Here is a 27,859-nt window from a genome sequence, read left to right as displayed (position 1 = left end):
CCTCCTCTCCTCTCCTCTCCTCTCCTCTCCTCTCCTCCCTCTCCTCTCCTCTCCTCTCCTCTCCTCTCCTCTCCTATCCTATCCTATCCTATCCTATCCTATCCTATCCTCTTATCTCCCCTCCCCTTCCCTCTTCTTTCCCCTCCCCTCCCCTCCTCTCCTTTGGTTCTTGCAACACAGATCTCTGCAGTGTGATTACAACTAACTCTGATAGGAAACTATAGCGGCTGGAATTCAACTGAACCCACCATAGCATTGTTTCCCTTGTTTTCACACTACTGCTACACACACATTTCTGATTAGGAAAACTGGAAGCATCTACCTTACTGTGTAAATGAAATTACTCCCTAACAACAGTGCTTCTCTTTCAGCAGATTGCATGAAACTGTGACTCAAAGGAAAATCACAAATCAGAATGTGGTGGTTGTTCGTCTGACTAACCTTCCTCTCTCTCTCTCTCTCTCTCTCTCTCTGTCTCTCTCTCTCTCCTCCTCTTCCTCTGTCGGATCACCTCATATAGAGGTGTTAGTGGGAGGAGCTCTCTCCATGACCCTGTGCCTGCTGACCACACCCAGATTCCCCCTAACCCCGCCCTCCAGCATGGCGCTGTCACTCTGGCTGCTGTGTACCTGTGCTGTCACCTCCCTGCTCATCGCCCCCTCTGCTCAAGGTTGGTACTGCACTGCATTCTCCCAATCCTGTCAATGTACCAATGGGTTTACATTGTGTGTGCGTGTGTGAGTATGTGTGTGTGCGTGCGTGTGTGCGTGCGTGTGTGTGTGTGGACAAATTGTTACTTCTCATAATAATTGAATATGAATAACATGGTGACTCTATGTGAAGGAAGGTTAAAAGGTACTGGCTTGCTGAATAAGCCAGAGGTCATGGATGAAGAAGGTTTTATGAAGCAGCTTGTAGGTGGGAGTGTCGTGTGTGTTTCCATGCAGGTAGTGGTTGTCTCAGTGTGTAATCAATCAATCAACTTTATTTGATAAAGCCATTTTTACAAGCAGATGTCACAAAGTGCTATACAGAAACCCACCCTAAAACCCCAAACAGCAAGCACTGCAGATGTAGAAGCAGGATGGCTAGGAAAAACTCCCTAGAAAGGCAGGAACCTAGGAAGAGGAACCAGGCTCTGAGGAGTGGCCAGTCCTGTTCTGGCTGTGCTGGGTTGTACATGGCCATGAAGGTCCATGATGGTTGGTCATGGTATGTGAGGGGGATCCCTGCATGTAATGGTGCCATATGTGGAACCTCTCACAATGTGCCATGAGAGCGTGTGTGTGTGTCCCTGCACCGCCTGCATGTGTGTGTGTGTCCGCACCGCCTGCATGTGTGTGTGTCCCCGCACCGCCTGCATGTGTGTGTGTGTGTGTGTGTCCGCACCGCCTGCATGTGTGTGTGTGTCCACACCGCCTGCATGTGTGTGTGTGTGTGTGTGTGTCCACACCGCCTGCATGTGTGTGTGGGTGGGTGCCAGCTGGTTTAACCCCAGCAGCAGGTGACCTGTTTGGGCCACAGTGGTGCTGAAGGGCGTGTGTGTGGCGGGGAAGATGGGGAGGTAGAGCTAAAGGGAAGGGGAGGTGTTGAGGGATGTCCTGTTAGTACCCTACCATATGGACAGCTGTGTGCTCTCAGTTAGGACACTGAGAGCAGAGAGGGAGGGAGGGAGGAATATGGTGGAGGAAGAAAGAGAAAGAGAGAAAAAACAAAAGGTTAATTTTAGACGCTGTAAGATTCAGAGATGAGTAGGGAAGAGAGGGAGGGATGAAGAGAAAGAGAGAGAAATCCAGAAGAAAGCCGTTAAATTCTACAACCACCTAAAAGGAAGCGATTCCCAAACCTTCCTTCTTAAGGCTAGGCGTCCCGCTAGCGGGATACCTGTCGACAACATCCAGTGAAATTGGAGGGCGCGCAATTCAAATAAATAATCGTAATATTAAACATTTATGAACATACAAGTATAATATATTGGTTAAAAGCTGACATTTTTGTTAGTCTAACCTCATTTTCGGATTTACAATAGGCTTTACAGCAAAAGTATACAATGCAATTGTTTGAGGACGGCGCCTCACATCAACATATTTTTCAACCAGCACAGGATTCATAAAATCACAAATAGCAATTAAATAATCGCTTACTTTTTGAAAATCTTCCTCTGTTTGCAATCCAAAGGGTCCCAACTAGAACATGTTACAACATGGTAATTTTGTTAGATAAAATCTTTCTTTGTATCCCAAAAAGTCTGTTTAGTTGGCGCCATCGATATCAGTAATCCACTCGTTCAACGTGTAGACAAAGAAATCCAAAAGGCTACCGCTAAACTTTGTTAAAAGAAGTCAAACTAAATTTCTATTTAATCCTTAGGTACCCTAAAATGTAAATAAACTATAATATTTCATACAAAAGAAGTATGTTCAATAGAAAAGTAAAAGTGCGTGTCCTCTTCATCGCAAGCTTCCGTGGAACCGGACCGTAGATTGTCGCCGGAGGAACCGGACTGTGGATAGTCGCCGGAGGAACCGGACTGTGGATCGCCGCCGGATGCTCCGGACCGTGGATCATCGCCGGAGGCTCCGGACCGTGGATCGACGCCGGGACCGTAGATCGTTGCCGGAGGCTCCGGGCCGTAGATCGTCGCCGGGGACTCCGGACCGTAGATCGTCGCAGGAGGCTCTGGACTGGGAACCCCCGCTGGAGGCTCTAGGCTGCAGACCATCGCTGGAGTCTCTGGACCGCCGACCGTCACTGGAGGCTCTGGACCACAGACCGTCGCTGGAGGCTCTGGACTGCCGACCGTCGCTGGAGACTCTGGAGTGCAGACCGTCGCTGGAGACTCCGGACCTTGGATCATCACTGGAGGCTTTGGGCCATGGATCATCATTGGAGGCTTCGTGCCATGGATCATCACTGAAGGCTTCGAGCCATGGATCATCATTTGAGGCTTCGTGCCATGGATCATCACTGAAGGCTTCGGGCCATGGATCATCACTGGAGGCTTCGGGCCATGGATCATCACTGGAGGCTTCGAGCCTTGGATCATCACTGGAGGCTTTGTGCCATGGATCATCACTGCAGGCTCCTGGCCATGGATCATCACTGGAGGCTTCGGGCCATGGATCATCACTGGAGGCTTCGTGCCATGGATCATCACTGGAGGCTTCGGGCTATGGATCATCACTGGAGGCTTCAGGCCATGAATCATCACTGGAGGCTTCGGGCCATGGATCATCACTGGAGGCTTCGGGCTATGGATCATCACTGGAGGCTTCGGGCCATGAATCATCACTGGAGGCTTCGTGCCATGGATCATCACTGGAGGCTTCGGGCCATGGATCCTCACTGGAGGCTTCGTGCATGGAGCCCAGCAACAGCCGGGGTGCTGGCACAGGACGCATTGGGCTGTGAAGGCGCACCGGAGACACAGTGCGCAGAGCCGGCGCAGGATATCCTGGGCCGAAGAGACGCACTGGAGACCAGGAGCGCTGAGCCGGCACAATCCGCGCACCGGGCTGTGGATGCGTACCGGAGACACAGTACGTGTAACCGCAAAGCAAGGTGCCTGAAGGGTCACACGCTCCTCAAAGCAACTGTCTTGCTCCAGACTCCAACCCCTTCAAACTCTTCCGTCCCTCTCCACTGTCAACCACTCCTCACTCAAACGGTCCAAGAATTCCTCCTCAGTCTCGGATCCCTCTGCACCGATGCACACGTCATCTGCCCCCCCCCCCCCCCCCCCCCCCAAGCTTTGTGACCAGCAGCAAGCTTTGTGACCTGTTGCCACAAGAAAAGGTCAACCAGTGAAGAACAGATAACATTGTAAATACAACCCATATTTATTTATTTTCCCTTTTGTACTTTAACCATTTGTACATCGGCCCAACACTGTATACAGTTGAAGTCAGAAGTTTACATACACCTTAGCCAAATACATTTAAACTCGGGTTTTCACAATTCCTGACATTTAATCCTAGTATAAATTCCCTGTACCTTTCCTGAAACAATTCTCTCATTGTTGCCGCTTGCTATAGACCACCCTCTGCCCCGGCTGTGCCCTCGACACCATATGTGATTTGATTGCCCCCCCATCTATCTTCTGAGCTCGTGCTGCTAGGTGACCTAAACTGGGACATGCTTAACACCCCGGCCATCCTACAATCTAAGCTTGATGCCCTCAATCTCTCACAATTTATCAATGAACCTACCAGATATAATCCCAAATCCGTAAACACGGGCACCCTCATAGATATCATCCTAACTCACTCACCCTCCAAATACACCTCTGCTGTTTTCAAACAAGATCTCAGCGATCACTGCCTCATTGCCTGCATCCGTAATGGGTCTGCGAGCAAACGACCACCCCTCATCACTGTCAAACGCTCCCTAAAACACTTCTGCGAGCAGGCCTTTCTAATCGAGCTGGCCGGGGTATCCTGGAATGACACTGACCTCATCCCGACAGTGGAGGATGCCTGGTTATTCTTTAAAAGTGCCTTCCTCACCATCTTAAATAGGCATGCCCCATTCAAAAAATGTAGAACCAGGAATAGATATAGCCCTTGGTTCACTCCAGACCTGTCTGCCCTTGACCAGCACAAAAACATCCTGTGGCGTTCTGCATTAGCATCGAATAGCCCCCGTGATATGCAACTTTTCAGGGAAGTTAGGTACCAATATACACAGGCAGTTAGGAAAGCTAAGGCTAGCTTTTTTAAACAGAAATTGGCATCCTGCAGTACAAACTCAAAAAAGTTCTGGGACAGTGTAAATTCCATGGAGAATAAGAGCACCTCATCCCAGCTACCCACTGCTCTGAGGCTAGGAAACACTGTTACAACCGACAAATCCACTATAATTGAGAACTTCAATAAGCATTTCTCTACGGCTGGCCATGTTTTCCACCTGGCTACCCCTACACCGAACAACCCTCCACAGCAACCCGCCCAAGCCCCCACCATTTCTCCTTCACCCATATCCAGATAGCTGATGTTCTGAAAGAGCTGCAAAATCTGGACCCCTACAAATCAGCCGGGCTAGACAATCTGAACCCTCTCTTTTTTAAATTATCTGCCAATGTTGTTGCAACCCCTATTACTAGCCTGTTCAACCTCTCTTTCGTATCGTCTGAGATTCCCAAAGATTGGAAAGCTGCCGCGGTCATCCCCCTCTTCAAAGGGGGAGACACTTTAGACCCAAACTGCTACAGACCTATATCTATCCTACCCTGCATCTCTAAGGTCTTCGAAAACCAAGTTAACAAACAGATTACTGACCATTTGAATCCCACCGTACCTGCAATCTGGTTTCCGAGCTGGTCATGGGTGCACCTCAACCACGCTCAAGGTCCTTAACGATATCATAACCGCCATCGATAAGAGTAATTACTGTGCAGCTGTATTCATCGACCTGGCCAAGGCTTTCGACTCTGTCAATCACCACATTCTTATTGGCAGACTCAACAGCCTTGGTTTCTCAAATGATTGCCTCGCCTGGTTCACCAACTACTTCTCTGATAGAGCTCAGTGTGTCAAATCGGAGGGCCTGTTGTACGGACCTCTGGCAGTCTCTATGGGGGTGCCACAGGGTTCAATTCTTGGGCCGACTCTCTTCTCTGAAAACATCAATGATGTCGCTCTTGCTGCTGGTGATTCTCTAATCGACCTCTACGCAGACGACACCATTCTGTATACTTCTGGCCCTTCTTTGGACACTGTGTTAACTAACCTCCAGACGAGTTTCAATGCCATGCAACTCTCCTTCCGTGGCCTCCAACTGCTCTTAAACGCAGATACAACTAAATGCATGCTATTCGACCGATCATTGCCCGCATCTGCCCGCCCATCCAACATCACTACTCTGGATGGCTCTGACTTAGAATACGTGGATAACTAAAAATACCTAGGTGTCTGGCTAGACTGTAAACTCTCCTTCCAGACTCACAGTAAGCATCTCCAATCAAAAATGTAATCTAGAATCGGCTTCCTATTTCACAAAACAAAGCTTCCATCCCTTATGCTGCCAAACCAACCCTCGGGAAACTGACCATCCTACCGATCCTTGACTTCGGCGATGTGATCTATAAAATAGCCTCCAACACTCTACTCAGCAAACTGGATGTAGTCTATCACAGTGCCATCCGTTTTGTTACCAAAGCCCCATATACTACCCACCACTGCGACCTGTACGCTCTTGTTGGCTGGCCCTCGCTTCATACTCGTCGCCAAACCCACTGGCTACAGGTTATCTACAAGTCTCCGCTAGGTCACCATAGCAGCACCCACTCATAGCACACGCTCCAGCGGGTATATCTCACTGGTCACCCCCAAAGCCAATTCCTCTTTTGGTCGCCTTTCCTTCCAGTTCTCTGCTGCCACTGACTGGAAGGAACTGCAAAAATCACTGAAGCTGGAGATTCCCATCTCCCTCACTAGCTTTAAGAACCAGCTGTCAGAGCAGCTCACAGATCACTGCACCTGCCCATAGCCCATCTGTATACAGCCCATCTATCTACCTCATTCCCATACTGTGTTTATTTGTTTTGCTCCTTTTGCACCCCAGTATCTCTACTTGCACATCCATCTTTTGCACATCTACCATTCCAGTGTTTAATTGCCATATTGTAATTACTTTGCCACCATTACTTTGCCAACTGCTATGATTTATCTTGGCCAGGTCGCAGTTGCAAATGGGAACTTGTTCTCAACTAGCCTACCTGGTTAAATAATGGTGAAATTAAAAATAAAATAAAAACGTTTTTAAAACCTCATGAAGCCATCTATTTTGTGAAGTGCACCAGTCCTTCCTGCAGCAAAGTATTCCCACAACATGATGCTGCCACCCCCGTGCTTCACGGTTGGGATGGTGTTCTTTGGCTTGCAAGGCTCCCCCTTTTTCCTCCGAACATTGGGCATTCTGACCAAACAGTTCTATTTTTGTTTCAACAGACCAGAGGACATTTCTCCAAAAAGTATGATCTTTGTCCCCATGTGCAGATGCAAACCATAGTCTGGATTTATTATGTATGTTTTGGAGCATTCTTCTTCCTTGCTGAGCGGCCTTTCAGGTTATGTCGTTCATAGTATGTTCAAAGTACGTTCATCTCTAGGAGACAGAACGCGTTTCCTTCCTGAGCGGTATGACAGCTGCGTGGTTCCATGGTGTTTATACTTGCGCACTATTGTTTGTACAGATAAACGTGGCACCAATTGCTCCCAAGGATGAACCAGAATTGTGGAGGTCTACAATTTTTTTTTCTGAGGTGTTGGCTGATTTCTTTTGATTTTCCCATGATGTCAAGCAAAGAAGCACTGAGTTTGAAGGTAGGCCTTGAAATACATCCACAGGTACTCCTGCAAATGACTCAAATGATGTCAATTAGCCTATCAGAAGTTTCTAAAGCCATGACATAATATTCTGGAATTTTCCAAGCTGTTTAAAGGCACAGTCGACTTAGTGTATGTAAACCTCTGACTCACTGGAATTGTGATACAGTGAAATAATCTGTCTGTAAACAATTGTTGGAAAAATGACTAACCGACTTGCCAAAACTATAGTTTGTTAACAAGAAATTTGTGGAGTGGTTTAAAAATGAGTTTTAATGACTCCAACCTAAGTGTATGTAAACTTCCAACTTCAATAGGATATTCATAATATGACATGTGTAATGTCTTTATTCTTTTGGAACTTCTGTGAGTGTAATGCTTACTGCTCATTTTTATTCTTTATTTCACTTTAGTATATTATCTACTTCACTTGCTTTGACAATGTTAACACATGTTTCCCATGCCAATAAGCCCCTTGAATTGAAAATGAATTGAATTGAATTGAGAGAGAGTGCGAGAGATAGAGAGAGAGAGTTCATTTTATTGTTTATTTCACTTTATATATTCACTTTATATATGATCTACCTCACTTGCTTTGGCAATGTTACCACATGTTGCCCATGCCAATAAAGCCCTTGAATTGAATTGAATTGAATTGAATTGAATTGAGAGAGAGAGTGAGTGAGTATGAGAGAGAGAGAGAGAGAGATGTGTGTTCTTGCTAGAGATTGATTGTGCAGGTGTGATTTTAATGTGAGTGGGTGTTTGCTTGCTGATGTGTTCTCTCTCTATCTCTCTCTCTCTGTCTCTCTGTCTATCTTTCTGTTTCTCTCTCTCTCTCTCTCTCTCTCTCTCTATCTCTCTCTCTCTCTCTCTCTCTCTCTCTCTCTCTCTCTCTGTCTCTCAATTCAAGGGGCTTTATTGGCATGGGAAACATGTGTTAACATTACCAAAGCAAGTGAGGTAGATCATTTACAAAAGTGAAATAAACACTCTCTCTCTCTCTGTCTCTCTGTCTCTCTGTCTCTCTGTCTCTCTGTCTCTCTGTCTCTCTGTCTCTCTGTCTCTCTCTCTCTCTGTCTCTCTCTCTCTTTCTCTCTTTAATTTGACAGGTTTTGCTGCATTTTATTTATGTGATGTACTCAGTGTTGCATTGGACACCAGCTGATTTATCAACTGTGTGCATGTGTGTATGTGTTTGTTGCACGCTTGCTCGTGTTTGTCTGCAGACTGTGTGTGCGTGCGTGTATGTGTGTGTTGCTCGCTTGCTCGTGTTTGTCTGCAGACTGTATGTGTGTGTTGCTCGCTTGCTCATGTTTGTCTGCAGACTGTATGTGTGTGTTGCTCGCTTGCTCGTGTTTGTCTGCAGACTGTGTGTGTGTGTTGCTCGCTTGCTCGTGTTTGTCTGCAGACTGTGTGTGTGTGCCGCCCACATCTGTGTGTGCATGAGAGCCTCCAGCTGTCTGTGTGACCTGGCACTAGAGAAGTATTAATAATGCATTAATAATCAATTGAGTGTTAAATATGTTCTGCCCTGAGCACAGGCACAGCGTTTGATTGGACCAAATTAAGAAAACCCTTTCTGATGGTTCCATCGATCAACTCCCCTGGCTGTGGTACAGAAACACAAACACAAACACACACACACACACACACAAACATACACACCCAGAGGTTAACTTTCAGAGTGCTGTTTACTGTAGTGTGAGAGGGAGAGAGGGATGAAAGAGTGAGAGGGGGAGGGGGAAAAGGAAAGGCAATAGAGGCAAACGGAGAGAGAGGTAAATAATGATGGGGAAGAGAGAGGTAGAGGGAATAGAGAGGTAGATGGAAGAGAGAGGTAGAGGGAAGAGAGAGGTAGATGGAAGAGAGAGGTAGAGGGAATAGAGAGGTAGATGGAAGAGAGAGGTAGAGGGAAGAGAGAGGTAGATGGAAGAGAGAGTTAGAGGAATAGAGGTAGAGGAAGGGAGAGGTGGAGGGAAGAGAGAGGCAGAGGGAATAGAGAGGTAGATGGAAGAGAGAGGTAGAGGAAGAGAGAGGTAGAGGGAATAGAGAGGTGGATGGAAGAGAGAGGTAGATGGAAGAGAGAGGTAGAGGAAGAGAGAGGTAGAGGGAATAGAGAGGTAGATGGAAGAGAGAGGTAGAGGAAGAGAGAGGTAGAGGGAATAGAGATGTGGATGGAAGAGAGAGGTAGATGGAAGAGAGAGGTAGAGGAAGAGAGAGGTAGAGGGAATAGAGAGGTAGATGGAAGAGAGAGGTAGAGGAAGAGAGGGGTAGAGTGAATAGAGAGGTAGATGGAAGAGAGAGGTGGAGGAAGAGAGAGGTGGAGGGAAGAGAGAGGTAGAGAGAATAGAGAGGTAGAGGGAAGAGAGAGGTAGAGGGAAGAGAGAGGTAGAGGGAAGAGAAAGGTATAAGGAAGAGTGAGGTAGAGGGAAGAGAGAGGTAGAAGAAGAGAGAGGTAGAGGGAAGAGAGAGGTAGAGGGAAGAGAGAGGTAGAGGGAAGAGAAAGGTATAAGGAAGAGAGAGGTAGAGGGAAGAGAGAGGTAGAGGGAAGAGAGAGGTAGAGAGAATAGAGAGGTAGAGGGAAGAGAGAGGTAGAGGGAAGAGAGAGGTAGAGGGAAGAGAAAGGTATAAGGAAGAGAGAGGTAGAGGGAAGAGAGAGGTAGAGGGAAGAGAAAGGTAGAGGAAGAGAGAGGTAGAGGGAAGAGAGAGGTGGAGGGAAGAGAGAGGTAGAGGGAAGAGAAAGGTAGAGGAAGAGACAGGTAGAGGGAAGAGAAATGTAGAGGAAGAGACAGGTAGAGGGAAGAGAGAGGTAGAAGAAGAGAGAGGTAGAGGGAAGAGAGAGGTAGAGGGAAGAGAGAGGTAGAGGGAAAAGAAAGGTATAAGGAAGAGAGAGGTAGAGGGAAGAGAGAGGTAGAGGGAAGAGAGAGGTAGAGAGAATAGAGAGGTAGAGGGAAGAGAGAGGTAGAGGGAAGAGAGAGGTAGAGGGAAGAGAAAGGTATAAGGAAGAGAGAGGTAGAGGGAAGAGAGAGGTAGAGGGAAGAGAAAGGTAGAGGAAGAGAGAGGTAGAGGGAAGAGAGAGGTGGAGGGAAGAGAGAGGTAGAGGGAAGAGAAAGGTAGAGGAAGAGACAGGTAGAGGGAAGAGAGAGGTGGAGGGAAGAGAGAGGTAGAGGGAAGAGAAAGGTAGAGGAAGAGAGAGGTAGAGGGAAGAGAGAGGTGGAGGGAAGAGAGAGGTAGAGGGAAGTGAGAGGTGGAGGGAAGAGAGAGGTAGAGGGAAGAGAGAGGTAGAGGGAAGAGAGAGGTGGAGGGAAGAGAGAGGTAGAGGGAAGTGAGAGGTGGAGGGAAGAGAGAGGTAGAGGGAAGAGAGAGGTGGAGGGAAGAGAGAGGTGGAGGGAAGAGAGAGGTAGAGGGAAGAGAGAGGTAGAGGGAAGAGAGAGGTGGAGGGAAGAGAGAGGTAGAGGAAGAGACAGGTAGAGGGAAGAGAGAGGTAGAGGGAAGAGAGAGGTAGAGGGAAGAGAGGGGTAGAGGGAAGAGAGGGTATCCTGATGTTGGCTCCTTCCTGTGCTGACTGTTAGACTAGACATCAGTACCAGTCTAATCACTACTTATTACAGACCTGCAGGATCACCAAGATCTGCTCCTCTACAGCGCTCCACACTCCACTACGCATCCTAATGTTAATCCCAAACTCTAACATGTACCCCAAACATGCACAATTCCTACATTTTAAATGTACCCCTAACCAGACCTGGGCTTAAATAGTATTTGTTTGATTGAACCTGCCTGGAGTGTCAGATCAGCAGGATTTGCACTTTTGGGGCTATTCCATTGGTTCCCTTGTGCCAGGCATGCTCAATCAAGTGCAGATAACAGCTAACACATGTAAATGGAATGTAAACGTTATGTTTACCCTACACATACCACTAACATGCTAAATGTGTACCCTTACACTATAATGTTTACATTCTGCCATATATTGTAGATGTTAAATGATTCAGTTAAAGTAAGGGAAATGTGAAATCTGGTCAGCAGTACTAAAAATATATTTATTGTGAGTAGATATAAAGTAACCAACACTAAAACACACCCAAACCAACAGTCATACACACACTCCCTGTCCCAGTCTCAACATATCGACATGCCTACCCTGTCCTGCTGATTCCACACACCACTAGTTCCAAATGTACAGCCGAGAATGAGCCGTGTTGTGTTCTGAAAGCCCATTAGGCCTGGTTAATGTGTCAGGCATCACTTCCCATCGCAGGCAGCTGCACTACATACACAGGATGGAGCCCAGACACCCAGCGCAGATTTAGCTACCGCACTGTGAGGCGAGGCACTGTGTGTGTGTGTGTGTGTGTCACTGGTGGCGGCGTGGGCCATTACCAGGCCGTTAGCGTGCGTGCGTGTGTGTGTGTGTGTGTGTGCGTGCCAGTCCCATCCGTCTGGATGCGGCCCAGACCCAGCTGACTGGTGGAAGCGTTTGCTCTCAGATCAGTCTGTGGAAAGGCCTCCAGTCCCTTACTGCACACAACTTCCTCTTCCCCTTTCCTCCCTCCCTTCTCTCCCTTTGTATATGCTCTTATCCAGAGAGACTTACAGCCTTGCTCATGGGCACATCAGCAGATTCTTCACGTAGTCGGTTAGGGGACTCAAACCAGTGACTTTTCGCTTTCTGGCCCAACGCTCTTAACCGCTGGGCTGCTGCCTATGGTTCCATCTATTTCCCTTTCTTTAGAGCTGAGATCTGTAGGATCTATATATTTATGGTAATGGGCTGGTATGTAGTGTTTTTGTGATAGATCTCATGGGGAGACCAACCATCATCTCCTGTTGATCCTGCTGTTTCTCCCTTTCCTCCTCTCCTGCCTCACTTTTTCTATCTTGTTACAATCTCTGCTTCCTACTAGTGTTCTGTTCTCCAACCCTCCTCTCTCATTTTCATCCAATCTCTCTGCTTCATACTAGTGTTCTGTTCTCCAACCCTCCTCTCTCATTTTCATCCAATCTCTCTGCTTCATACTAGTGTTCTGTTCTCCAACCCTCCTCTCTCATTTTCATCCAATATCTCTGCTTCCTACTAGTGTTCTGTTCTCCAACCCTCCTCTCTCATTTTCATCCAATCTCTCTGCTTCATACTAGTGTTCTGTTCTCCAACCCTCCTCTCTCATTTTCATCCAATCTCTCTGTTTCATACTAGTGTTCTGTTCTCCAACCCTCCTCTCTCATTTTCATCCAATCTCTCTGCTTCATACTAGTGTTCTGTTCTCCAACCCTCCTCTCTCATTTTCATTCAATCTCTCTGCTTCATACTAGTGTTCTGTTCTCCAACCCTCCTCTCTCATTTTCATCCAATCTCTCTGCTTCATACTAGTGCTCTGTTCTCCAACCCTCCTCTCTCATTTTCATCCAATCTCTCTGCTTCATACTAGTGTTCTGTTCTCCAACCCTCCTCTCTCATTTTCATCCGATCTCTCTGCTTGCTTCTAGTGCACTGTTCTCCAACCCTCCTCTCTCATTTTCATCCAATCTCTGCTTCATACTAGTGCTCTGTTCTCCAACCCTCCTCTCTCATTTTCATCCAATCTCTCTGCTTCATACTAGTGTTCTGTTCTCCAACCCTCCTCTCTCATTTTCATCCAGTCTCTCTGCTTGCTCTCGCTGTCTCTCTCTCCCCTATCCCCTCATCCCCCTCTCCCTGCTTCGTGACTTCCACTCTCAGCTACCACAGCTACCCCTTCTCCTGTCCTCTCCCCTCCACTCCACCTATTCTATTCAATTCAATTCAAGGGGCTTTATTGTCATGGGAAACATATGTTAACATTTCTAAAGCAAGTGAACTAGATAATATACACAAGTGAAGGAAACAATACATATTAACAGTACACATTACACTCACAAAAGTTGCAAAAGAATAAAGACATTACAAATGTCATATTATGTAGAAATGTCATATTATGTGCAAATAGTTAAAGTACAAAAGGGAAAATAAATAAACATAAATATGGGTTGCATTTGTAATGGTGTTTGTTCACAAATCTTGCTGCTGTGATGGCACGCTGTGGTATTTCACTAAATAGACATGGGAGTTTATCAAAATTGGATTTGTTTTCGAATTCTTTGTGGGTTTGTGTAATCGGAAGGAAATATGTGTATCTAATATGGTCATACATTAGGCAGGATGTTAGGAAGTGCAGCTCAATTTCGGCCTCATTTTGTGGGCAGTGTGCACATAGCCTGTCTTCTCTTGAGAGCCAGGTCTGCCTACGGCGGCCTTTCTCAATAGCAAGGCAATGCTTACCTAGTCTGTACATAGTCAAAGTTTTCCTTAAGTTTGGTTCAGTCACAGTGGTCAGGTATTCTGCCACTGTGTACTCTCTGTTTAGAGCCAAATAGCATTCTAGTTTTCTCTGTTTTTCTGTTAATTCTTTCCAATGTGTCAAGTAATTATCTTTTTGTTTTCTAGTGATTTGGTTGGGTCTAATTGTGCTGCTGTCCTGGGACTCTGCGGGGTGTGTTTGTGTTTGTGAACAGAGCCCCAGGACCAGCTTGCTTAGGGGACTCTTCTCCAGGTTCATATCTCTATAGGTGATGGCTTTGTTATGGAAGGTTTGGGACTTGTTTCATTTTAGGTGGTTGTAGAATTTTACAGCTATTTTCTGGATTTAGATCATTAGCGTGTATCGGCCTAATTCTGCTCTGCTTGCATTATTTGGTGTTTTATGTTGTACACAGAGGATATTTTTGCAGAAATCTGCAAGCAGAGTCTCAGTTTGGTGTTCGTGGTTGGTGAGCCGACTCCAGGCCGCACAACCATAAAGGGCTATGGGCTCTATGACTGATTCCAGTATTTTTAGCCAGATCCTACTATGCCCCCTTCCGCTTCCTTCTCCCTCTCTCCGTTCTCTTCAGTCTGCACCTTCCTCTCCTTTCGTCTGCCCCTCCCTCTAATCTAGTCTTACCTCTATTTTAGTCTTCTCTCTTTTCTAGTCCTCTATGCACCTCCTTTTTTACTACCTCTGGCTCTCTCTACCCGCTCCTTCCATCCCTCCTCCCTCTCTCTACCCGCTCCTTCCATCCCTCCTCCCTCTCTCTACCCCCTCCTTCCATTCCTCCTCCCTCTCTACCCGCTCCTTCCATCCCTCCTCCCTCTCTCTACCCGCTCCTTCCATCCCTCCTCCCTCTCTCTACCCCCTCCTTCCATTCCTCCTCCCTCTCTACCCCCTCCTTCCATCCCACCTCCCTCTTTATACCCCCTCCTTCCATCCCTTCTCCCTCTATCTACCCTCTCCCTCTGTCCCTCCTCCCTCTATCTACCCCCCTCCTTCCATCCCTTCTCCCTCTATCTACCCTCTCCCTCTGTCCCTCCTCCCTCTATCTACCCCCTCCTTCCATCCCTCCTCCCTCTCTACCCCCTCCTTCCATCCCTCCTCCCTCTATCTACCCTCTCCCTCTGTCCCTCCTCCATCTCTCTCTCCCTGGTGGTGGTCCTGCGCTCTTCAAAGCCCTTGGCTGAGAGCAGTAGATCACAGAGAGACTGTGTGAGTGAAAGGTTAATGGATGGCCTTTGAACATGTATTGGGAGGTGGGGGCAGAGTGGTGAGGGAGGGGGAGACGCTGGGCCGGCGGAGGTGTGTTCTTTCAAATCGCTCTTTGAAGATGGCGCTGGTCGCTCTCATGTCCCTGCTCCAGTGTGTGTGTGTGTGTCTGTGTGGTTTGTAAGTAAATTACGCTGGGGACAGGGGACTATGTTCCTGTGAACTGGTGTGAAATAAAGATGGCGTCGACAGAGAGGGCCGCCTTGCTTCTAGTCCTTAAGAAACTTTAACGTACTTTGTTTTTTTATGTATTATTTCTTACATTGTAAGCCCAGTAGTAACCAAAAAGTGTTAAACAAATGTTTTCCAACAGTTTTGAAGTAGTTCTCACATATGCGGAGGGGCAGGTAGCCTAGTGGTTAGAGCTTTAGACTAGTAACTGAAAAGTTGCAAGATCAAGTCCCCAAGCTGACAAGGTAAAAATCTGACGTTCTGCCTCTGAACATGGCAGTTAACCCACTGTTCCTAGGCGATCATTGCAGAATCACTGCAGAATGCTGTGGTAGCCATGCTGGTTAAGCGTGCCTTGAATTCTAAATCACAGACAGTGTCACCAGCAAAGCATACAGTGTCACCTACACCATAACACCTCCTCCTCCATGCTTTACGGTGGGAAATACACATGCGGAGATCATCCATTTACCCACACCCCGTCTCAAAAAATGGCGGCTGGAACCAAAAATCTCAAATTTGTACTCCAGACCTAAGGACAAATTTCCACCAGTCTAATGTCCATTGCTCATGTATCTTGGTCCAAGCAAGTCTCTTGCTTGCAGCAATTCAAACCTGAAGGCTTGATTCACACAGTCTCCTGTGAACAGTTGATGTTGAGATGTGTCTGTTACTTGAACTCAGTGAAGCATTTATTTGGGCTGCAATGTCTGAGGTTGGTAACTCTAATGAACTTATCCTCTGCAGCAAAAGTAACTCTGGGTCTTCCATTCCTGTGGTGTTCCTCATGAGAGCCAGTTTCATCATAGTGCTTGATGCTTTTTGCCACTTCACTTGACATTTTCCATATTGATGGACCTTCATGTCTTAAAGTAATGATGGACTGTCGTTTCTCTTTGCTTATTTGAGCTCTTCTTGCCATAATATGGATTTACCAAATCTTCTGTATACCACCACTACCTTGTCACATCTTGGCTCAAACACATTAAGAAGGAATGAAATTCCACAAATTAACTTTTAAGAAGGCACACTTGTTAATTGAAATGCATTCCAGGTGACTACCTCTTGCAGCTGGTTGAGAGAATGCCAAGAGTGTGCAAAGCTGTCATCAAGGCAAGGGTGGCTATTTGAAGAATCTCAAATAAAAAATATATAGTGATTTGTTTAACACTTTTTTAGTTACTACATGATTCCATATGTGTTATTTCATAGTTTTGATGTCTTCACTATTATTTTACAATGTAGAAAATGGTAAAAATAAAGAAAACCCTTGAATTAGTAGGTGTTCTAAGTCTTTTGACTGGTAGTGTACAGCCGGGAAGAACTACTGGATATCAGAGCGATGTCAACTTACCATCACTACAACCAGGTATACGACTTTCCCGAAGTAGATCCTTTGTCCGAACCACCCAGCGAATCTGAACTGATTCCAGAGGCTGACCCAAAACAACGTTGCTGCAGAAGAGGTAGACGGAGCAGCCTTCTGGTCAGACTTCGGAGGTGCGCACACCACCCACCGCTTCCGACTATATTATTCGCTAATGTCCAGTCTCTAGATAACAAGGTAGACGAAATTAGGGCAAGGGTTGCTTTCCAGAGAGACATCAGGGATTGTAACATACTCTGTTTCACGGAAACATGGCTCTCTCGGGATATGCTGTCAGAGTCAGTACAGCCACCGGGATTGTTTGTACATCGTTCCGACAGAAATAAACTTCTCTCCGGGATAAAGAAGGGCGGTTTCATGATTAACGAATCATGGTGTAATTGTAACAACATACAGGAAATCAAGTCCTTTTGTTCACCGGATCTAGAATTCGTCCCAATCAAATGCCGTCCATATTCTCGTTGGTTATTGTCACAGCCGTGTATATCGCCCCTCGTGCCAAAACATCGACGGCCCTCAAGGAACTTCACTGAACTTTATGCAAACTGGAAACCATATATCCTGAGGCTGCATTTATTGTAGCTGGGGATTTTAACAAAGCAAATTTGAGAACAAGGCTACCTAAACTCTATCAGCATATTGATTGTAGCACTCGTGCGGGCAATACACTGGATCACTGCTACTCGAACTTCCGTGATGAATACAAGGCCCTCTCCCGCCCTCCCTTTGGCAAATCTGACCACGACTCCATTTTGCTCCTCCCTTCCTATTGGCAGAAACTCAAACAGGATGTACCCTTGACAAGGACTATTCAACGCTGGGCTGACCAATCGGAATCCACGCTTCAAGATTGTTTTTATCACTCGAACTTGGATATATTCCCGGTAGCCTCCGAGAATAAATTTGATTTATACGCTGATTCTGTGAGTGAGTTTATAAGGAAGCGCATGTTGTACCCACTGTGACTATTAAAACCTACCCTAAGCAGAAACCGTGGATAGATGGCGGCATTCGTGCAATACTGAAAGCGTGAACCACCGCATTTCACCATGGAAAGTTGACTGGAGATATGGCCGAATACAAACAGTGTAGTTATTCCCTTCGCAAGGCAATCAAACAAGTGAAATGTCAGTATAGAGACAAAGTGGAGTCGCATATCAATGGCTCAGACACGAGACACATGTGGCAGGGTCTACAGACAATCACAGACTACAAGAAGAAAACCAGCCACGTCACGGACACCGACATATTCAATCTCTCCCTTTCCCAGTCTGCTGTCCCCACATGTTTCAAGATGGCCACCATTGTTCATGTACAAAATAAGGCGAAGTTAACTGAACTAAATGACTATTGTCCTGTAGCACTCACTTCTGTCATCATGAAGTGCATTGAGAGACTAGTCAAGGATTATATCACCTCCACCTTACCTGTTACCCTAGACCCACTTCAATTTGCTTACCGCCCCAATAGGTCCACAGACGATGCAATCACCATCACACTGCCCTATCCCACCTGGACAATAGGAATACCTATGTAAGAATGCTGTTCACCCCCCTATCCAAATCGACGGGACAGCTGTGGAGAAGGTGGAAAGTTTTAAGTTCCTTGGTGTAAACATCATGGACAAACTGAAATGGTCCACCCACACAGACAGTGTGGTGAAGAAGGCGCAACAGCATCTCTTCAACCTCAGGAGGCTGAAGAAATTTGGCTTGTCACCTAAAACCCTCACAAACTTTTACAGATGCACAATTGAGAGCATCCTGTCGGGCTGCATCAATGCCTGGTACGGCAACTGAACCGCCCATAACCACAGGGCTCTCCAGAGGGTGGTGCGGTCTGCACCGGGGGCAAACTACCTTCCCTCCAGGACACCTACAGCACCCGATGTCACAGGCAGGCCAAAAAGATCATCAAAGACAACAACCACCCGAGCCACTGCCTGTTCACCCAGCTACCATCCAGGAGGCGAGGTCAGTACGGGTGCATCAAAGCTGGGTGCAGAGACTTTTATCTCAAGGCCATCAGACTGTTAAACAGCCATCACTAACACAGAGAGGCTGCTGCCTACATACAGACTTGAAATCATTGGTCATTTTAATAAATGGATCACTAGTCACTTTAATAATGTCACTTTAATAATGTTTACATATCTTGCATTACTCATCTCATAAGTATATACTGTATTCTATACCATCTATTGCATCTTGCCTATGCCACTTTAATAATGTTTACATATCTTGCATTACTCATCTCATAAGTATATACTGCATTCTATACCATCTATTGCATCTTGCCGCTCTGTTGTTGCTCATCCATATATTTATATGTATATAGTATTATTCCATTCCTTTACTTAGATTTGTGTGTATTAGGTAGTTGTTGTGGAATTGTTAGATTACATGTTAGATGTTGCTGCACTGTCGGAACTAGAAGCACAAGCATTTCGCTACACTCGCAATAATATCTGCTAACCATGTGTATGTGACCAATAAAATGGATTTGATTTGATTGCTGATACCTCGCCCTCTAATGTCCTCTGTGTATTTAGGCCTGTCGTGATTTTTGTGTCTATTTGTGATACAGAGGGAGTTTTATCACATTGTTTGGGTATAATTGTTGTGTGTTTGTCTCTGTGACAGTGTGTGTGTGTGTGTGTGTGTGTGTGTGTGTGTGTGTGTGTGTGTGTGTGTGTGTGTGTGTGTGTGTGTGTGTGTGTGTGTGTGTGTGTGTGTGTGTGTGTGTGTGTGTGCGTGCGTGCGTGTGTGTGTGAGGGGGGGGTGTGCGTGTACATGTGTGTAGGGAAATAAGGAAAAAAAGAACAATTTTGATATCATGAATTTGTTCAAATGCTATTTTAGGCTTAAAGGTTTAGGCTTTTGTGTTAAGGTTAGGGTTAGTTTTAGTTTTAGGGTTAGGAGTTAGAGTTAGGTTAATGGTTGGGGTTAGGTTTATGCTTAGGTTAAGGGTTAGGGATAGGTTTTGGGGTTAGGGAAAATAGGGTTAGAGTTTGCACATGTGTGTGTGTTTTTATGTGTGCGTGTGGGTTTGCGTGTGTGTGTGCATGTCTGTAGGTGCCCTCTGTGTTTGCATGTTTGAGGGAGACTGAGAGTAGGGGGAACTGAGGATAGTGGAGGCTAAAGGTAGGGGAGACTGATGGTAGGGGATACTGAGGATAGGGGAGACTAAGGGTAGACTGGGGAGACTGACGATAGGGAAGACTCAGGGTAGGGAAGACTGAGGGTGAAGGGTCAGAACTTGAAGGAGAAAAGACAGCGAGAGGGACTGGGTAAGGGTCACGTGTAGAGGAAGGGGAGGACACATTTAGAGACATGGATCACATTGGGCTGGGGATGGAGGGATACTATGGAAGAGGAAAAGAGGTAGGACAGAAGGAGATGGACAGTATATATATATAATATACTAAATAACATCTAGTAAGACACAAAGAGGAGAATGAATCATCTCGGTTTTCATAGCTTCCCAAACTGTAAGCACGCAAATAGACCACCGCACACACACACACACACACACACACACACACACACACACACACACACACACACACACACACCCAGGTTAATGAAGTGTCTAATGCAGTGGCAGGGCTTGACACTCTTCCCTCCTAACAGGCCTCTGGATGACACTCGCTTCTCTGGATGACACTCATCTTACTAACAGTTCGTCTCCAATAAGGCTCTCTCTCTCTCTCTGTCTTTCTCTCTGTCTTTCTCTCTGAAGATCTCTCTCTTTGTCTCTCTCTCTCTCTGTCTTTCTCTCTGTCTTTCTCTCTGAAGATCTCTCTCTTTGTCTCTCTCTCTCTCTTTCTCTCTCTTTCTCTCTCTGTCTTTCTCTCTGAAGATCTCTCTCTTTGTCTCTCTCTCTCTGTCTATCTCACTCTCTCTCCTTCTATCTGTCTCTCTCTGGCTCTTTTCCACCACTCTCTCCCCCTCCATCTCTCTCTTTCTCTCTCTTCCACTCTCTCTGTCTATCTATCCCCACCCCCTCTTTCTCTGTCTATAGCCCTTTAGACAGTCTCTCTTTTTCTCCTCTTTTCTCTCTATTCCACGGGGGACCAGTACGAAAAAACTATTAAAATGTATGCATTCACTACAGTAAGTCGCTCTGTTATAAGAGCTTCTGGTAAATTACTAAAATGTAAATGTAAAATGTCTCTCCTCAGTGCCTCAGTCCTTCCTTCCCTGCTCTACCTTGGGTTCTCCAGCTCTGCTATATTTATCTGAATCTGGGTCTCAGTCTGAGTCAGTGTCTACTGTATAGTGTTGTGTTATGCCTGTAGCACAGCTCCCATCCCTGGGGAAGATAAGGATAGTTTCCTGCTCTGTTCTGTTTCTGTTGGGCTGTCTGCGTTTTATTTTGGGTCCGACCGGTGCTGTTTCGCCTGCTGTGGCTGTTTTACTGCATAATTAGGCTGTGGTACCAGGGCTGGCTGTGACGTGGAATTGACAGTTTGAGCACATCCTGTCTTGCCTCTACTTCTCTCGTTAAAAGAGTCCCAGTGTGTGTGTGTGTGTGTGTGTGTGTGTGTGTGTGTGTGTGTGTGTGTGTGTGTGTGTGTGTGTGTGACCAGACCCCGCTAGTATAACAGTGAGCTGGATGTGAGCTGGAGTCAGGTCCCTAGCTGGAATGTGGAGCTGGATGTGATCTGGAGTCAGATCCCTAGCTGGAGTGTGGAGCTGGATGTGATCTGGAGTCAGGTCCCTAGCTGGAGAGTGGAGCTGGATGTGATCTGGAGTCAGGTTCCTAGCTGGAGTGTGTGTGTACGCCGTGAGGGGGCTGCTAGGGGAGGAGGATGTGTGGTTGAGTGTTAGGGAGAGTGTGTTCAGCGCAGTAGTGTGTGTGTATATGTGTGTGTGAGCTTGTGTGTGTTAGTGTAGGCGTGCATGTGTGAATATGTGTGTGTGTGTGTGCGTGTCTTGCAGGTGTGCCCGTGTGTGTCCGTGTGCGTGTCTGCGTGTGTGTTTTCATCTCTTTGGGTGATGTAATGTTCTGGTGTGTGCTGTAATTGGGTTCAGTTGGAGTGTTGGGGTGCTGCAGTCATCGAAAGAAAGGCTGTGATGAGGGGAGAGGCTCAGGAATATGACTCTTCCCAGTTAAGGGAGAGTATGTTTGTCTTTCTTTTTTCTCCTTTACTTTGTTTCTCTGACATTGTGTCTTTACAGCCTATAAAGGTCCATTGTTGTTACATTCTTCGTGGTGGTTTCTCTCTCTCTCTCTCTGGTTGACTAGGTTTGCTCAGAGTGGATGTGTGTCATTTTGCGCTGCTTTGTGTTTTGACCCCATGGCATGACTGGTGACTTCTCGTCTCGTCTCATCTCAACCTGTCTTCTCGTCTCATCTCAACCTGTCTCGTCTCGTCCTGTCTCATCTCGTCCTATCTTGTCCTGTCCTGTCTTGGCCTGGCTCTGGAGCGAGGTTACATGTCGCCCTGCGCTCCTCCCAGCTTCCGACTCCTCTAGTTGAGCGCTGGCTGGATGTGACAGCTGTGGCCGTTGAGCCTGAGCTCTTCTGTGGTGACGGGCCACGCTTGTCAGGCCCGTTGCGCTAACTGGTTCTGCTCAGGCACTATGCTAATGTGCTAACAAAGATTATGTATTTAAAGAAAGGAAGATCACCCACTTTCCATGTTAAGAGTTGTCTCCTCTAATCAATGACTGTAACACACAATCTCACAGGAGGATCTGACCTAGAAGTCATGAGAGACTTTAGGCCGAGGCTAATCTAGAAAAACTGAAAGGCAAGACTAGTGTCAATGCTAACTAAGGCTCTAGTCTAGGCTGCAGTATTATGCTAACTAGATTAGCTCTAGGCTACAGTGATAATGCTAACTAAGACTCTAGTGTAGGCTGCAATATTATGCAAACTAGACTAGCTCTAAGCTACAGTGCTAATGCTAACTAGGCGCTAGCTACTCTACCATATTATACTAGCTAATACGCTAGGCTACAGTGCTAATACTAATGAGCAGCAGGGTGATTAGGAGATGATGACCACTGGAACAGCTAGACGGGCTGAGGGAGGCTGATCACATGGAGGCCCAGACAGACAGAAGGGCTGAGAGAGGCTGATCACATGGAGGCCCAAACAGACAGACAGACGGACAGACAGACAGACAGACAGACGGGCTGAGAGAGACTTATCACATGGAGGCCCTGCCAGCCAGACAGTCAGCCCTGGGGCCTGGGATTCTATAATCTCCTAAAGAGGCTCAATGGCAGACACTGAGACACACACAAACACCATCACAGCGTCAGACACTGGACAGTGTCTGTCCAGTGTCTGCCTGGAAGGCCATTCACCCTGAATCAGTCCCAAAAAAGGAACATAGACAGACTGTCAGTCAGTGGCGTCACACCCAAGGTCAAAATAAAGCTGCTTCAATTGGATTCCCAAATGTTTGACTTTGAAGAGTCTCATGTGTAGTACCAAAATGTGTAGTACCAAAACGTGTAGTACCAGAATGTGTAGTACCAAAATGTGTAGTACCAAAATGTGAAACACTAATAAAAGTAGCAACATGTATGCACTCACTACCCTACTGTAAGTCGCTCTGGATAAGAGCATCTGCTAAATTACTGAAATGTAGATACAGTCAGAAAGTGTTATATTTTCCAGTTTGTTTAGATCTCTAAGTTTGATTAAATCTCTCCTTGACTGTCTCTGTCTGTCTGTCTGCCTGCCCTTCCATCTGTCCAAGGCCTTGTGTGTCTGTGTTATTATCTGAGAGACCTATAGTGTCCCGCTCCCCTCTGCCCCCCCAGGCTTTAATTACACTGTTCGGATAATGAGTCAAATCCAATCAGACTTGTCTCTCTCTCTCTCCTCCACTCTTCATTAGTATGTTGGTCCCATTATGGAGCCACCAGTCTGATCCTTACTAACACCAGCCACCCTGGACTGACATGACACCTCCCTCACCCACCTGGTGTGTGTGTATGTGTGTGTGTGTGTGTGTGTGTGTGTGTGTGTGTGTGTGTGTGTGTGTGTGTGTGTGTGTGTGTGTGTGTGTGTGTGTGTGTGTGTGTGTGTGTGTGTGTGTGTGTGTGTGTGTGTGTGTGTGTGTGTGTGTGTGTGCATATTTGGAAGGTCAAGGGTACTTTTGTGTGTATTTAAGTGTGTTTCCTTTGTACATTGTTCTGTACTAACATGTTGTTTTGTCAGCTATACTGTATGTCTTTTCTTAATATATGTGGATAATGGACTTTAGCATAAATACTACTCTCCTCCACCAGCCTGTTAACTGTACACTCATTGTGTGTGAGTGCACATTACACTATGTAAGTCATTGCTCACACTCTGTAGTGTAGCAATGTTTTTAATCGAACCTTTGTTACGTGGTTTCTGTGAGAGATGCTCCAATTCAAATAGTATAACTGTGCCTACAGAAAGAGATAAGTGACTGTGTGTTTGGCTGAAGAGGCCCAGAAACATCGATGGATTCCTGCAGAGTGAAGGACACATGTAGCCTGTAGCTGGCTGGCTTATCACATCAAACCCCCAGAAGAACCACATATTTACACATTCCCAGACACACACACACACACACACGCATGCATGCACACACACACACACACGCACACACGCATGCATGCACACACACTCGGTGATAAAATCTGCTCTCCGTCATCTTTTTAATCACATTTCCACATAATCAAAGGTCTATTGAACGACTACTAAACGATTTTACTGTATGTATCAGGGTTGTGGGGTCCATTCCATTCCAATTCATGAACTGAAATAGCCCCAAATAAAATAAAATGTTCAATCTAAGAATGTCATTTAAACCCGTCTTCTTTATTGAGTTCAAATGGAATTCACCCTGATCTTAGCAAGTCAAACTCTCAATCAGAATGACGCTATGACAGAAACAAACAGGATAAGAGAGGATACGGAACAGGAAGTTGTAGTGTGTTTTTTTGGTAGATTATGAACGTTTATATGTTTATATACAGTGGGGGAAAAAAGTATTTAGTCAGCCACCAATTGTGCATGTTCTCCCACTTAAAAAGATGAGAGAGGCCTGTAATTTTCATCATAGGTACACTTCAACTATGACAGACAAAATGAGAAAAAAAATCCTGAAAATCACATTGTAGGATTTTTAATGAATTTATTTGCAAATTATGGCGGAAAATAAGTATTTGGTCAAAATAACAAAAGTTTATCTCAATACTTTGTTATACCCTTTGTTGGCAATGACAGAGGTCAAACGTTTTCTGTAAGTCTTCACAAGGTTTTCACACACTGTTGCTGGTATTTTGGCCCATTCCTCCATGCAGATCTCCTCTAGAGCAGTGATGTTTTGGGGCTGTTGCTGGGCAACACGGACTTTCAACTCCCTCCAAAGATTTTCCATGGGGTTGAGATCTGGAGACTGACTAGGCCACTCCAGGACCTTGAAATGCTTCTTACGAAGCCACTCCTTCGTTGTCCGGGCGATGTGTTTGGGATCATTGTCATGATGAAAGGCCCAGCCACGTTTCATCTTCAATGCCCTTGCTGATGGAAGGAGGTTTTCACTCAAAATCTCACGATACATGGCCCCATTCATTCTTTCCTTTACACGGATCAGTCGTCCTGGTCCCTTTGCAGAAAAACAGCCCCAAAGCATGATGTTTCCACCCTCATGCTTCACAGTAGGTATGGTGTTCTTTGGATGCAACTCAGCATTCTTTGTCCTCCAAACACGACGAGTTGAGTTTTTACCAAAAAGTTATATTTTGGTTTCATCTGACCATATGACATTCTCCCAATCTTCTCTTGGATCATCCAAATGCTCTCTAGCAAACTTCATACGGGCCTGGACATGTACTGGCTTAAGCAGGGGGACACGTCTGGCACTGCAGGATTTGAGTCCCTGGCGGCGTAGTGTGTTACTGATGGTAGGCTTTGTTACTTTGGTCCCAGCTCTCTGCAGGTCATTCACTAGGTCCCCCTGTGTGGTTCTGGGATTTTTGCTCACCGTTCTTGTGATCATTTTGACCCCACAGGATGAGATCATGCGTGGAGCCCCAGATCTTGTATGTCTTCCACATCCTAATAATTGCTCCCACATTTCTTCAAACCAAGCTGGTTACCTATTGCAGATTCAGTCTTCCCAGCCTGGTGCAGGTCTACAATTTTGTTTCTGGTGTCCTTTGACAGCTCTTTGGTCTTGGCCATAGTGGAGTTTGGAGTGTGACTGTTTGAGGTTGTGGACAGGTGTCTTTTATACTGATAACAAGTTCAAACAGGTGCCATTAATACAGGTAACGAGTGGAGGACAGAGGAGCCTCTTATAGAAGAAGTTACAGGTCTGTGAGAGCCAGAAATCTTGCTTGTTTGTAGGTGACCAAATACTTATTTTCCACCATAATTTGCAAATACATTTATTAAAAATCCTACAATGTGATTTTCAGGATTTTTTTTCTTCTCATTTTGTCTATCATAGTAGAAGTGTACCAATAATGAAAATTACAGGCCTCTCTCATCTTTTTAAGTGGGAGAACTTGCACAATTGGTGGCTGACTGAATACTTTTTTGCGCCACTGTATATATATTTGATGTGGCCACCCAGTGTGGTTTAATGTCCCGTCTCCATTCTGTTCTGTATAATGTGTACAGTGTGATGAGGGGAATGGGGTCTGGACTCCTGCGGTCTGGCTCAGTTCTGCTCTCCTGATCACCACTGTGTAATGATCTAATCACTGGCCAGCTGTATGGAGATGTGTACTTACACCACAGGGATCCTATACTGAACTATACACTCGTCCTACTGTGTGTGTGGGGTTGGGGGGGGGGGGGGGGGGGGTTACTGTGTGTGTGTGTGGGGGGGGGGGGGGGGTTACTGTGTGTGTGTGTGTGTGTGTGTGTGTGTGTGTGTGTGTGTGTGTGTGTGTGTGTGTGTGTGTAGTGGTGGAAAAAGTACCCCATTTTCATTGTCATACTTGAGTAAAAGTAAAGTTATGTTATAGATGTTTTAAATCGCTAGGACCATTTCTCAATACTTAGATCACTTTTTCAAAACTCTTCACACAGTGAACACAACAGCAGTCTATGTGGGCTAAACTGTGGATAATGTTTCATTGCTTTGGCACAAAATGCATTCAATGACTACATCTTTCAAATTTCATAAATGTTTTTCTCACTCAGACACAACCACCACCAAAACTCTCAGTACCTACAGACCAATTTGCACATTTACATATTCTTTTCAAAACTGTTCAACTTAAATTCAAAACCAAACATAACACAACATTTAATAAGACAACAATTTGCTACATTTCTTAAGTAATACAGTATTGAAATATATTCCAAATCTAAAAAATGAAATACTATCAAAACAATTAGACCAACCACAGCTGATTCCCATTGTAGTTGAACACTTACCCAGCTGATTCCCATTGTAGCTGAACACCTACACAGGTGATTCCCATTGTAGCTGAACACCTACCCAGCTGATTCCCATTGTAGCTGAACACCTACACAGCTGATTCCCATTGTAGCTGAACACCTACCCAGGTGATTCCCATTGTAGCTGAACACCTACCCAAGTGATTCCCATTGTAGCTGAACACCTACCCAGCTGATTCCCATTGTAGCTGAACACCTACCCAGGTGATTCCCATTGTAGCTGAACACCTACCCAGGTGATTCCCATTGTAGCTGAACACCTACCCAGGTGATTCCCATTGTAGCTGAACACCTACCCAGCTGATTCCCATTGTAGCTGAACACCTACCCAGGTGATTCCCATTGTAGCTGAACACCTACCCAGGTGATTCCCATTGTAGCTGAACACCTACCCAGGTGATTCCCATTGTAGCTGAACACCTACCCAGGTGATTCCCATTGTAGCTGAACACCTACCCAGGTGTTTGTCTTTCAATTTCATTACCATCTATACAGAAGAGAACATCTTAGGAATAATACTGTACTGCAATATAAACATGGACCCAGCCAGAAATAGAGAAGTGGCTGACAGGAAGAAGAGTGGCTGGGAGAGGGAGAGGGAGAGGGAGAGGAGTACGTATGCGTGGTGGAAGAAGACTGAGAGGGAGATCAAGAGCTGTAGTCTCAGATGAGATTAGGGCCACTATAATTGATCATGTAATAAATCATGATTATCGTCTTACTCTCCACTCCTCAACCCCATAGAGGAATTATTTTCCTCATGAAGGTGGAAGGTTTATGACCACCATCCACATGTTCAAATGTCCCTCCTGGACGCAATGACTGCTGGATGCCTGGACATCTCTGCAGAAGACTGCCAGGGATGGACCAGGCATGCCAAAATATTATTTCCTAGGTATTGCCCAAGATGACATAAGATGTGATGTGGATGAGAACCTGTGGCCAAATGCAGAAGACAAGGTTGA

General features: G+C 45.9%; 1 protein-coding gene across 2 annotated transcripts in view; it reads left to right on the top strand.

Annotated features, from left to right (window-relative positions):
- Positions 1 to 27,859, top strand: part of LOC109886818 (adhesion G protein-coupled receptor L1) — a 220,864-nt gene that overhangs the window by 89,843 nt on the left and 103,162 nt on the right. For both annotated transcript variants that reach the window (XM_031828040.1, XM_031828039.1), the window contains exon 2: positions 521 to 670. In XM_031828040.1, the coding sequence (XP_031683900.1) occupies positions 547 to 670 (124 nt within the window). In that variant the 5' untranslated portion in view covers positions 521 to 546. The remainder of the gene's footprint in view (positions 1 to 520; positions 671 to 27,859) is intronic.

Source organism: Oncorhynchus kisutch, linkage group LG6 (genome assembly GCF_002021735.2).
Source record: "Oncorhynchus kisutch isolate 150728-3 linkage group LG6, Okis_V2, whole genome shotgun sequence".
In the NCBI taxonomy this organism is placed as follows: domain Eukaryota; kingdom Metazoa; phylum Chordata; class Actinopteri; order Salmoniformes; family Salmonidae; genus Oncorhynchus; species Oncorhynchus kisutch.
The sequence above is the reverse complement of the archived record's forward strand: the minus strand, read 5'-3'. Positions and strand labels throughout refer to the sequence as shown.